The sequence below is a fragment of the Coregonus lavaretus genome, assembly GCF_964263955.1.
Source record: "Coregonus lavaretus genome assembly, chromosome: 15".
NCBI classification, from domain to species: Eukaryota; Metazoa; Chordata; class Actinopteri; order Salmoniformes; family Salmonidae; genus Coregonus; species Coregonus lavaretus.
Genome location: NC_140002.1, coordinates 2769621 through 2783114, shown reverse-complemented (window position 1 = coordinate 2783114; position 13494 = coordinate 2769621). Strand labels below are relative to the sequence as shown.

At 42.8% G+C, this 13494-nt stretch overlaps 1 protein-coding gene across 1 annotated transcript; it reads left to right on the top strand.

The window, feature by feature from the left end:
- Window positions 1-1106: 1106 nt before the first annotated feature.
- On the top strand, window positions 1107-12237 carry LOC311142911 (grpE protein homolog 2, mitochondrial-like). The gene is made up of 4 exons (XM_084178651.1): window positions 1107-1264; window positions 6459-6618; window positions 10199-10280; window positions 10388-12237. Exons 1-4 carry the CDS (start codon window positions 1182-1184, stop codon window positions 10711-10713), a joined length of 651 nt encoding a protein of 216 aa, XP_084034777.1. The 5' UTR covers window positions 1107-1181; the 3' UTR covers window positions 10714-12237.
- Window positions 12238-13494: the final 1257 nt, after the last annotated feature.

Sequence of the window (13494 nt, the reverse complement as noted above, 5' to 3'; positions counted from 1 at the left end):
GGCAGTTGGGAGGAGGTGCTCTTATTTTCCATGGACTTTACAGAGTCCCAAAACTTTTGGGAGTTAGTGCTACAGGATGCAAATTTCTGTTTGAAAAAGCTAGCCTTTGCTTTCCTAACTGATTGTATATATTGGTTCCTGACTTCCCTGAAAAGTTGCATATCGCGGGGGCTGTTTGATGCTAATGCAGTACGCCACAGGATGTTTTTGTGCTGGTCAAGGGCAGTCAAGTCTGAGGAGAACCAGGGGCTATATCTGTTCTTAGTTCTGAATTTTTGGAATGGGGCATGCTTATTTAAGATTGAGAGGAAAGCACTTTTAAAGAACAACCAGGCATCCTCTACTGACGGAATGAGGTCAATATCCATCCAGGATACCCGGGCCAGGTCAATTAGAAAGGCCTGCTCGCTAAAGTGTTTTAGGGAGCGTTTGACAGTGATGAGGGGTGGTCGTTTGACCGCGGACCCATTACGGACGCAGGCAATAAGGCAGTGATCGCTCAGATCCTGGTTGAAGACAGCGGAGGTGTATTTAGAGGGTACATTTGTCAGGATGATATCTATGAGGGTGCCCATGTTTACAGATTTAGGGTTGTACCTGGTAGGTTCGTTGATAATTTGTGTGAGATTGAGGGCATCTAGTTTAGATTCTAGGTTGGCCGAGGTGTTAAGCATATCCCAGTTTAGGGATACCTCTACTGAGGTATTTATGAACAGTCTACTCAAGATTTAACCAGCAAAGGGAAAAATACTCCAGAGCCTCTAACTCCAACAGTCTGACGAAGACATCCTCAAAGCGTTAATACTTTTCCTAACCACCTGTGGTCTCAACTAGTATATAAACAGTAAGAACCTAGTCCGTCGCCACCATACCAGCAGGTGGCGGTAATGCACCATCGGGCTTGTACTCCGCCATAAAGCCCAACAGAAGAGAAAGAAGACTCGAACAACTGTGTTTCCACTAGATTGCACAGCCACAATCAAAATTGGCTATATCGTAAAAAGTAATGATAACTACTGTATTGGTCTCCATTTAAGGTTACGGTTAGGTTTAATATCACATTTAAAATATAAATTGTAGAAATCGGCGGGGTTTGTGACTTTGTGGCTGTGGTAACTAGTGACGGCCAGTCGGCTGTCCCATACTTCCGCTGCAGTGGATTGTAAACAGAATCTAAAAATATGGCCATACGCTGTCTTTTCTCGGCTCGGAAAAATCTCAACTGCGTCGGCAGATTACAACTCTTCTTGTCGAATGATTGCAGGTGAATATTGTCAACATATAGCTACTCTAGCTATTTAAAATGTAGTGTAAACGTTAAAGTAAAGACAACACTTTCGACAAGCTAGCCAGCGTTAGCTACGATAGCTAGCTGGGAATTCAAACCTGGGTCCGTTGTTTCCAAGGTAACGTTGCTCGTTTGGTGTGGTGATCAGGCAAATGGAGATTTTTTTTATTTTTATTTTTTCACCTTTATTTAACCAGGTAAACCAGTTGAGAACAAGTTCTCATTTACAACTGCGACCTGGCCAAGATAAAGCAAAGCAGTGCGATAAAAACAACAACACAGAGTTACATATGGGGTAAAACAAAGTCAAAAAAATACAACAGAAATACATATATATACAGTGTGTGCAAATTTAGCAAGTTATGGAGGTAAGGCAATAAAATAGGCTATAGTGCAAAATAATTACAATTAGTATTAACACTGGAATGATAGATGTGCAAGAGATGATGTGCAAATAGAGATACTGGGGTACAAATGAGCAAAATAAATAACAATATAGGGATGAGGTAGTTGGGTGGGCTAATTTCAGATGGGCTGTGTACAGGTGCAGTGATCGGTAAGGTGCTCTGACAACTGATGCTTAACGTTAGTGAGGGAGATAAGTGTCTCCAGCTTCAGAGATTTTTGCAATTTGTTCCAGTCATTGGCAGCAGAGAACTGGAAGGAATTGCGGCCAAAGGAGGTGTTGGCTTTGGGGATGACCAGTGAGATATACCCGCTGGAGCGCAGACTACGGGTGGGTGTTGCTATGGTGACCAATGAGCTAAGATAAGGCGGGGATTTGCCTAGCAGTGATTTATAGATGGCCTGGAGCCAGTGGGTTTGGCGACGAATATGTAGTGAGGACCAGCCAACAAGAGCGTACAGGTCACAGTGGTGGGTATTATATGGGGCTTTGGAGACAAAACGGATGGCACTGTGATAGACTACATCCAATTTGCTGAGTAGAGTGTTGGAGGCTATTTTGTAAATGACATCGCCGAAGTCAAGGATCGGTAGGATAGTCAGTTTTACGAGGGCATGTTTGGCAGCATGAGTGAAGGAGGCTTTGTTGCGAAATAGGAAACCGATTCTAGATTTAACTTTGGATTGGAGATTCTTAATGTGAGTCTGGAAGGAGAGTTTACAGTCTAACCAGACACCTAGATATTTGTAGTTGTCCACATACTCTAGGTCAGACCCGTCGAGTGTAGTGATTCTAGTCGGGTGGGCGGGTGCAAGCAGCGTTCGGTTGAAGAGCATGCATTTAGTTTTACTAGTGTTTAAGAGCAGTTGGAGGCTACTGAAGGAGTGTTGTATGGAATTTAAACTCGTTTGGAGGTTTGTTAACACAGTGTCCAATGAAGGGCCAGATGTATACAAAATGGTGTCGTCTGCGTAGAGGTGGATCTGAGAGTCACCAGCAGCAAGAGCGACGTCATTGATATACACAGAGAAAAGAGTTGGCCCAATAATTGAACCCTGTGGCACCCCCATAGAGACTGCCATAGGTCCAGACAACAGGCCCTCCGATTTGACACATTGAACTCTATCTAAGAAGTAGTTGGTGAACCAGGCGAGGCAGTCATTTGAGAAACCAAGGCTATTTAGTCTGCCAATAAGAATGCGGTGGTTGACAGAGTCGAAAGCCTTGGCCAGGTCAATGAAAACGGCTGCACAGTACTGTCTATTATCGATCGCGGTTATAATATCGTTTAGGACCTTGAGCGTGGCTGAAGTGCACCCATGACCAGCTCGGAAACCGGATTGCATAGCGGAGATGGCACACCGGTAGTGTCCTTCGCCTCCACCTGTCAGGCACTGTTTTCCTGCAGTTCTGTTAACGACAGCGATGGCCGGTGTTCGGCAGGAGGTAACGAAGGACACTGTTTGCTAGCTTAGCCAGCTAGTCCTGAAGAGGACACCGGTACACCGTGTGCTAGCTAGCTTCGCCCCCGCCTGCTGTGTACCAGAACTAACGGTGTCTCCCGCCTGCTGTACTAGCGTGAGGCGGGGACGACCGCTAGATAGTCTTTAGCCCCCGCCTGTCGGGCACAGTTTTCCCGCAGTTCTGTTGACTAAGGGCAGGCGAGAGCAAAGGACACTGTCTACCGGTGTCGCTCCCTGCTAGCTAGCAACGAGGACTACCGTACACCGCCGGCGTGGGCGAAAAAACTCAGATAATAATTTAATTTCCCTTTTGACCCACTTTCAAAAGTGTCACAAGCATGTAGACATTCTCGAGGGGGGGCGTTCATGCAGGAACCAATGGGGTGCTCGAAAGGGGTGGGGGGGCATTCCTGCAGATTTTTACATTTACGTCATTTAGCAGATGCTCAGATGTAGGAATGCCCTGAATTGCGGGCTGCAGTTAGACCCTATTGCTATATTCATTTACATTTTAGTCATTTAGCAGACACTCTTATCCAGAGCGACTTATTTTTTAAAATGTCATACTGTCCCCCCATGGGAAACGAACCCACAACCCTACCAACTGAGCTACATCCCTGCCAGCCATTCCCTCCCCTACCCTGGACGAATTGTGCGCCGCCCCAAGGGTCTCCCGGTCGCGGCCGGCCACGACAGAGCCTGGATTCGAATCAGGATCTCTAGTGGCACAGCTAGCACTGCAATGCAGTGCCTTAGACCACTGCGCCACTCGGGAGACAATTCGGACCTATTCCATTGATGGAAAAAGTACCCAAAAGTCATACTTGAGTAAAAGTAAAGATGCCTTCATAGAAAATAACTCAAGTAAAAGTGAAAGTCACCTAGTAAAATACTACTTGAGTAAAAGTATTCGGTTTTAAATATACATTAAGTATCAAAAGTAAATGTAATTGGTAAAATATACTTAAGGATAAAAAGTTAAGCCAGATCAGAGGCAGTAGGGATGACCAGGGATGTTCCCCTGATAAGTGTGATCAGAGGCAGTAGGGATGACCAGGGATGTTCCCCTGATAAGTGTGATCAGAGGCAGTAGGAATGACCAGGGATGTTCCCCTGATAAGTGTGATCAGAGGCAGTAGGAATGACCAGGGATGTTCCCCTGATAAGTGTGATCAGAGGCAGTAGGAATGACCAGGGATGTTCCCCTGATAAGTGTGATCAGAGGCAGTAGGGATGACCAGGGATGTTCCCCTGATAAGTGTGATCAGAGGCAGTAGGAATGACCAGGGATGTTCCCCTGATAAGTGTGATCAGAGGCAGTAGGAATGACCAGGGATGTTCCCCTGATAAGTGTGATCAGAGGCAGTAGGAATGACCAGGGATGTTCCCCTGATAAGTATGATCAGAGGCAGTAGGAATGACCAGGGATGTTCCCCTGATAAGTGTGTGAATTTGACAATTTTCCTGTTTCAGAGAAAATGTATGTAGTAAAAAGTACATTATTTTTTTTAGGAATGCAGTAAAAGTTGTCAAATATAAATAAAGTTAATTCCACCACTTTTATGCATGAGGAAACCAGTGGAAAAACATTGAATTAGATATGTTCCCTGTGGCAAAGTCACCACAATAAGTGGGTTATCATACAGTAAACACAGCTACAACCTTCCGAAATCCCCCTGATAGCCAGGTGCAAGGGGAGAGATCAGGGCCAACAAGCTGGCTGACATCTTTCAGTCAAAGGTAAGTCAAAACTAATGTAATTTTCACTAGGCTGTAGGCTAATAACCTCATATTTTAGGCCTACATTTAAACTAGGCTACATCAACTAACTGTGTGGTGAGTTTGACAGAACTTTGAGTTGATTAGACCTAAATTGTGACAAATACAACAAAAAACGGTTACAATTCCTGTCAATATTTTTCCATTTACAATGGTACAATCATGTCCGATTTTTATTTATTTATTTTTTAGCTGTTATTATTGTTGCGTTTAAAACAACTTGGAAATCTCAGACTTCCTAATTCAGTGCGTTCAAGACAACTTGGAACTCGGAAGAAAAAGAGCTCTGACTCGGAATTCCAAGTCGGGAACTCTGGCCTCTTTCAAGAGCTCTGGCTTTCCACACTGAAGATCACTGACGTCATGATTTGACCTCGTTTTTTTCAGAGTTCCCAGTTTTTCTTGAAAGCACCATTAATGCCTTTAAATAGCATTTCCTGTTTGAACGGGAATACCGTGATATTACCAGGATGGTTGCAATTTTCTCGGGAAGAAAAATTGGTAGATTTTCGGGAAAATGTTAAACCCTGTGCCGTGTTCAAAACAACTCGGAAATCTCCGACTTCAGTGCATTCAAGACAACTGGGAACTCAGAAAAAAACAAGCGCCGACTGGGAAAAATCGCTTTAAATGTTCATCCAACTCGGAATTCCAAGTCGGAAACTCTGGCATCTTTCTAAGGCTCCTGAAGATCACTGGCGTCATGATTTGACCTCATTTTTTTCAGAGTTACCAGTTGTCTGTAAAGCACCAATAGTACATACCAGGTGTGACAGCAGTAAATCGCTATAGTTGCTCAGCAAAACTTCATATTTGGTGAGTAAAGAATGTATTATGACATTATAACGCTTGCAGAGCTATCTAATGTCAAAATGAATGGTAGCTAACTGGTTAGTTAATGATAACAAACTAACTAGCTAGCTAGGTGATGTTTACTTTGCTTTGCCCAGGCCAATACTTTGTAAACAAAAGACACTCTGTTAACCTCGCTGTGGTGGGTTTGATTGAATTCCAGTCTCTCTGTCAATGGAGTTGGAGCATCATGCCTCACTTAGCACTGCATAAACAGCAATCCTTGTATCTGAAATCTATTGTTTTAAACGGTTTATTTGAACTAGAATAAGAGTGTGTTGGATAAGCATGGAGCACTTATTGATACTGCTGTATTTTACACTTCTATGTTTACACCCACTCTGTCATAATCTTTACTGTCATTCTTCTCAAAGAACTAGTCTAAAGGGATCCTAAGTTGGTTAGTGGCTATAGCCTGAGCTATATTACAAATCCCACAAAAGTGGGATATTGGCGCTCAGCCACATTAAGTAGAATTAGGGAGTCAAATGTTGTTCAGAAGGAAATTGTGTTTGAACAGCGAATTGTTTCACAACATTATGTAATGAGGGAACATACATAATGGATTTTAGATTTGCCCTGATTGCTACTAATAATATTACTGCACGGAGTAAGATCTATTGAGGCCGATATTCTGAACCTTTCTTCTCTTCCACATTATGCATTCCAGCGCCGTGATTGGCCTCTACAGCACAGCAGCAAAGCAGTGGGGAACAGGTGATGATTGCCATGGTGATGACACCACAGATGACTCCAGCCATGCGGGGACCAATGTGAGACTGCTGGAGATGAGAGCCAGCAAGCTGGAGGAGCAGGTCAGGAAGCTGACGGTAAGAGCCTCAATGGTGACAGTAAAGGCCCTCTCTCACAAAGTCTGTTATTTTTTCCCGAATTATTTGTCTGTATAAAATTAATACGAGCACGTCTTGTTTATGGTGTCGTTCACACCAATTGCAAAATATCGTCCAGCCGCAATCTGTCAATTATTTATTCGGAACAGGTTTTTGCGTCATTTTGCATGCTAAAATAAGCTGTTGACCAATCGAACGTGCACTGCCACTGACAGGTCTGTGGATTCTTTGTGTGAATAAAATAATTGATTTCTCTCTGCCAGTTTTTTTACATTTGCAATGCATCAGTGCAGCAATGTATCAATTTAGCCAATGTGATCACGTCACACCAGAGCTACACGTCGCTCTCGCCATTCAAACTTCCCCGCCAGTTCATTGCCAACGCTGTAGCCTATTTTATAGCCATTCAGCAAGCAAGAGGATCGATCTATGCTTCTTTCCTCGAATAGGTCTATTCGGTTGTTTTTTTTATTGCTTGAAATAAGTTTCAAACTATAATGCTGTTCGTAAATGATATTATCGGTAGGACTAGTGGAGTTATGTCGCACATGCAGCTAACAAAAACATATGGACATGTCTGCTCTACCCAAAATTACAACCAAATAATTGCAGCATTACCGCAAAAGTGGAAAAGGAAAGTGGAAGGGGGAAAAAGTAAGGAACTTGTCTGAAAAAAAGTTTTTTTTAAATATTGCTGTTCATTGTCTATATATAGGCTGCTCATTCATTAGCTAGAGAGAGGGGGAGAAGAGATAGGCCAGTGGAGTTGTGAATTGTGCAAGAAGGGAACAGTGAAGAAGAGCGATGTGTAAGTTAGAAGTTCATTAATATGTTAATGCATCATTTGTATAGCCTATATATTTGGCTATATATATTATATGATCTGCTAAAGTGAATCTGTGCTATAGGCAACCCTAAAAGACAAAGTAAATATCCGCCAGAGTTGACCCTTATCAATAAGTGGTTGCACAGATTTAGATAAAGCACTTACATTAAAATGTGGTGTCACCATAACCACCCATTTCGTCACTAACATTGATCAACGGCTGATCACTAGACTACGGACAGGTTGCTATGGACAGGTTGCATGCATGTGTTTCTATTTTCTAATGGTTGTCAATTTCATCTTCAAATAGCATGTATCACAGCTGTCTCTATATCTCCCCCTAATTCTCTATGTCCATTCAGAAAGTTTCCTAAAATAGGCCTAGCCTGTCTGGACTTCATCTCTTTAATCAGATAGAAAGAAAAATGTAAGCAGCAAGCGTCATGATGGTCATATATGTGCGAGGAATGACAACAGGTGGCGGTTTTGCATTTCCTCTCGTAATAAATGGGGTGCAACTGAATGAAACGTAGCCAAGCACCTTTCATGATTCATGAAAGCTTAACCTAATATTTGCCTTAGCATATTATTTTTCCAGTAGTATATGATTTTTCTCTCATTACTGCGTCCTCTCCAGCCACTTTGAACAACATATGGCCACTCAGAATGACCGCAGCAATGGCAAAAAATAACAATATTTTGTTGTTGTTGAATTTTCATTCTTGGACATACACTACCGGTCAAAAGTTTTAGAACACTTACTCATCCAAAGGTTTTTCTTTATTTTTACTATTTTCTACATTGTAGAATAATAGTGAAGACATCAAAACTATGAAATAACACACATGGAATCATGTAGTAACCAAAAAAAGCTTTGCCTTGATGACAGCTTTGCACACTCTTGGCATTCTCTTAACCAGCTTCACCTGGAATGCTTTTCCAACAGTCTTGAAGGAGTTCCCACATATGCTGAGCACTTGTTGGCTGCTTTTCCTTCACTCTGCGGTCCGACTCATCCCAAACCATCTCAATTTGGTTGAGGTCGGGGGATTGTGGAGGCCAGATCGTATGATGCAACACTCCATCACTCTCCTTATTTTTTTGTTTAAATAGCCATCACACAGCATGGAGGTGTGTTGGGTCATTGTCCTGTTGAAAAACAAATGATAGTCCCACTAAGCCCAAACCAGATGGGATGGCGTATCGCTGCAGAATGCTGTGGTAGCCATGTTGGTTAAGTGTGCCTTGAATTCTAAATAAATCACAGACACACACAGACGGTGGGAAATACACATGCGGAGATCATCCGTTCATCCATACCGCGTCTCACGAAGACACAGTGGTTGGAACCAAAAATCTCCAAGTTGGACTCCAGACCAAAGTACAAATTTCCACCGGTCTAATGTCCATTCCACAAATTAACTTTTAAGAAGGCACACCTGTTAGTTGAAATGCAGGGCCTAGTGCAGGGTTCCCCAACTGGTGTCCCGCGGCTGAATCTAGTTGAAGATCCCTGGCCTAGTGTCTGCAGGTTTTGGGGTTTTCCTTTCAATGAATACCTAGACAACCAGGTGAGGAGAGTTCCTTATAAATTAGTGACCTTATTTCATCAATCAAGTACAAGGGAGGAGCGAAAATCCGCAGACACTCAGCCCTCTGTGGAATGAGTTTGAGATGTGGTTTAGTGCGTCAATAAATAGTTTTTCCCTACTCAATCTACACACAATACCCCATAATGACAAAGCAAAAACAGGTTTTTAGAAAGACATTTACATAAGTATTCAGACCTTTTACTCAGTACTTTGTTAAAGCACCTTTGGCAGCCATTACAGCCTCGCGTCTTCTTGGGTATGACGCTACAAGCTTGTATTTGGGGAGTTTCTCCCATTCTTCTCTGCAGATCCTCTCAAGCTCTGTCAGGTTGGATGGGGAGCGTTGCTGCACAGCTATTTTCAGGTCTCTCCAGAGATGTTCGATCGGGTTCAAGTCTGGGCTCTGGCTGAACCACTCAAGGACATTGAGAGACTTGTCCCGAAGCCACTCCTGCGTTGTCTTTGCTGTGTGCTTAGGATCTTTGTCCTGTTGGAAGGTGAACCGTCACCCCAGTCTGAGGTCCTGAGCGCTCCGTTCATCTTTCCCTCGATCCTGACTAGTCTCCCAGTCCCAGACGCTGAAAAACATCCCCACAGCATAATGCTGCCACCGTCATGCTTCACCGTAGGGATGGTGCCAGGTTTCCTCCAGACGTGATGCTTGGCTTTCAGGCCAAAGAGTTCAATCTTGGTTTCATCAGACCAGAGAATCTTGTTTCTCATGGTCTGAGAGTCTTTAGGTGCCTTTTGGCCAACTCCAAGTGGACTGTCATGTGCCTTTTACTGAGGAATGGCTTCTGTCTGGCCACTCTACCATAAAGGCCTGATTGGTGGAGTGCTGCAAAGATGGTTGTCCTTCTGGAAGGTTCTCCCATCTCCGCAGAGGAACTATGGAGCTCTGTCAGAGTGACCATCGGGTTCTTGGTCACCTCCCTGACCAAGGCCCTTCTCACCCGATTGCTCAGTTTGGCAGGGCGGCCAGCTCTAGGAAGAGTGTTGGTGGTTCCAAACTTCTTCCATTTAAGAATGATGGAGGCCTCTGTGTTCTTATAGACCTTCAATGCTGCAGAAATGTTTTGGTACTCACTCTCTCAGTGAGGCACTGTACATGTATTTTTTAATCACGTAAGATGTATTCTAGGAAATATACAAAAGAGTCCTGGCTGACTCTGACAACGTTCGAAGAAGAACTCAGAAGTTTGTTCAAGACGCCAAGATGTTTGGTGAGATGTTGTTTTTTTCCTACCCTGACATCTCCGACCCATACCTAGTATGGTCCTTCTACTTTGTGCAGTTGTAATCCCTCTCCCCTACCACTCCACTCCCACAGGGATCCAGAGTTTCTGTCGTGACCTGGTGGAGGTGGCTGACCTGTTGAAGCAGACGACAGGAAACCTGCAGGGGGAGGAGGTCCAGAGACTGGCCCAGGTCAAGGACCGGCTGCAGGGGGTCTTCACAAAGCACGGTCTGGAGAAGATGAGCCCTGTTGGGGCTAAATACGACCCCTACCAGCACGAGATAGTGTGCCACACTCCTGCTGAGGGAGAGGAGCCTGGCACCGTTGCTGTGGTGAAGCAGGATGGGTACAAGCTCCATGGACGCACCATCAGGCATGCCCAGGTGGGCATTGCTGTGATGACACAGGAGCAGGACTAAGGCTTGTGCTAGTCTCTGATCTCTCTCTAGTACTTCACGGTCGTCTGCACCTGACAGGTCCAGCTTTGCAACAATCCTTTCAGTTACTTAAATGTTTTTCATGTGGTTTGTTTCAATTTTGTCACTTTCTCTAGATTAATTGTGTACATATGTATTTGTGTATTTGATAGTTTTTCCTGTATTTTTTTTTTTTACTTGATCTGAAAATAGGGTCACTGTCACATGTTCTTCTAGAAGTACTTTAACTTTGAGACTGTGCCCATCTTTGTTATTTTTAAGTGTTTTTTAAATATATAATTGTTTGTATATTTTTTGGGGGGGTTGATAACCTGTTGAGCTACAATATCTTGTTCGTATCCCATGGATTTGCAGGACTGACGACGGCGAGTCTTTACTTAGCTTGGCTAGCTATAGCTAGCTGGTTAATCTAAATTTGAATGATGCACCGGATGTTTGTTCCACCTGTCCCGGTTTCTGGAAGGATGCGGACTGCGCTGTGCTGACAGAGGCTCGTCTCATAGGAGACTGCCAAAGCATCACTCAGGTGGGTGCTACACTTTCGTTGGTGGATGTTCCAGCCTACACAGAGGAGTAGCTGTGAACTTAAGCGACAGAAGTGCCTGATGAAAAGCTCCGGGCCTGCCTGTCTGACTGATGGCTGTACCATCGATGCCACCACCAACACTCAAGTTACTCCTATCTGTGGAAGACCATCTCCCATGAACTGCCAGCTGCCTGAATAGTTTTTTGTTTGTTTTTTTAAAAGCAACTTTGAGATTCTGTATGAAAAGCGCTAGCTATATAAACAAAATATTATTATTAGTCATATGAATGTGTTCGCTATTTACTAACATTCCCAGATATGTGTAGATACTTAATGATATTGTTATACCTCATAAGACCTGGTTGATGAAACATTTAGTTTACTTAGTAATGTGGAAATTGTGTACGTTTGGAGAGGTAGTATTATTTACACTGCCCTCCAGAATTGTGGTTGTTTCTGTATGTGAGCAAGTAACAATGAAGTTCTTGATGTTTGAGAGAATCTGTGATTTTACAGATTGGGATGGTTGTGTAGAATGTGCAGTTACCTGTATCTTATATGAAGGTTGCACCTTTACATTGAAAATGTTGGGATTGATGTATTTATTCAGACAATGTGTTTAGCATTACCCAAAGAGCAATGTGTATATTTTGATGATGCAGCTATGAAATAGTTTCAGTTAGGCAGGTTTGGATCTTCTACCCTACCCTTCTCTCCACTTTTCTTTATCTGGCCTTCTTCGTCTGGTCCTTTTAATGGAAATTGTACTTTGATTGATGCACTTGATTTTATGATCTAATGTACTGCACTTGATGTTATGTACAGTGCCTTCTGGAAGTATTCACACCCCTTGACTTTTTCCACATGTTGTTACAAATTGGGATTAAAATGGATTTAATTGGGGGGTTTTAAACGATCTACACAAAATACTCTAATGTCAAAGTGGAAGAAAAATTCTTGCTTTTTAAAAAAGATGAATGAAAAATAAAAAATAAACTATACTGAGCAATGTTCCCTCGTAACACAGAATAAATATCAACCCGAGCAGGGAAGCACGAGATTGAACTTCACTCAACTCTCTAGAGTTTTCCACTTTAGTTAAACACTATCAACGTGTCACTCTACAGTGGGAATTGTGCTCGAATCAACGCAATATTAGACACTTTCAATGTAGCATACCAAAAACTAAACGAACTATGCAAGACTTAGTATGCAAAACTAACTGCAAGAGATTTTCTTGTAGGCATTAGAGTAGGATTCTATTGCATTGACAGGCATGACTCAGGCACATACTCTATACAGACTGGTGCGCCATAACCAATCAGAGCTGCAGTAGGTCTATATGCAAATAGCCATTGCCATATATGGATCTGTGCCGTTCACTTTGAACTGCTGTGTTTATAGCATGAGCAGTTTGTTTTGATATCAAAGCCAGAGCTGCATGTAGCTAGCCACCTGTACACATTTGTATATATTCTTTGCCAGTTAGTGAGTTATTAGCCCAGTTATAGCTAATATCTAGTTAACAATGGGGGAGTGGTTGCTTCCTACAAGAGCACAAAATGTGTGCATTTCTAGACATCTTTGAAAAGCTAGTCAGGTAAAGAGCTTTTTTGTGTCTGTTGTATTTTGAGACAGTCTTGAATAAGCTAAGTAGCCAATAATGGTATGGGAATAATAGTGCATTTTATATTGTAAAGTGGTTTCTTGCATCAAACAATACAACGTCTTCAGTCACCTCCTTGTCTGAAGGACAAGTGAATAAACAGGTTGTCAAGCCCAGCATGTTTTTTTTCAAAAGTCTCATGGAATGTAGGCCTACATTGAACACCACACATTTGCTGCTACTGTAAACAATGACAGAACAGCTATTTCCATGTTAAAATGTTATGGGATGCATTTTCTCCATTGTTTTTGATGGTAGGCCACTCTGGTAGGTCTACATTATGATCAAATAGCCACAGTAGCCTACATGGCCACTGTTAAAACTGGAACTTAAAGCGGGTACAGCCTCAGTGTTCACAGTAAATGCGCTCTGGAAGTTGCACAGAATTTTCACAATGTTCAAGTTTGCGCTCAGCAGACCTGAAATGTGCTCAGTGCCGGAAAAAATTAGAGGGAACATACAGTTAGGAATCACCTTTTGGCAGAGGTTACAGTTGTGAGTCTTTTTGGGTAAGTCTCTAAGAGCTTTGCACACCTGGAATGTACAATATTTGCCCATTATTCTTTATTAT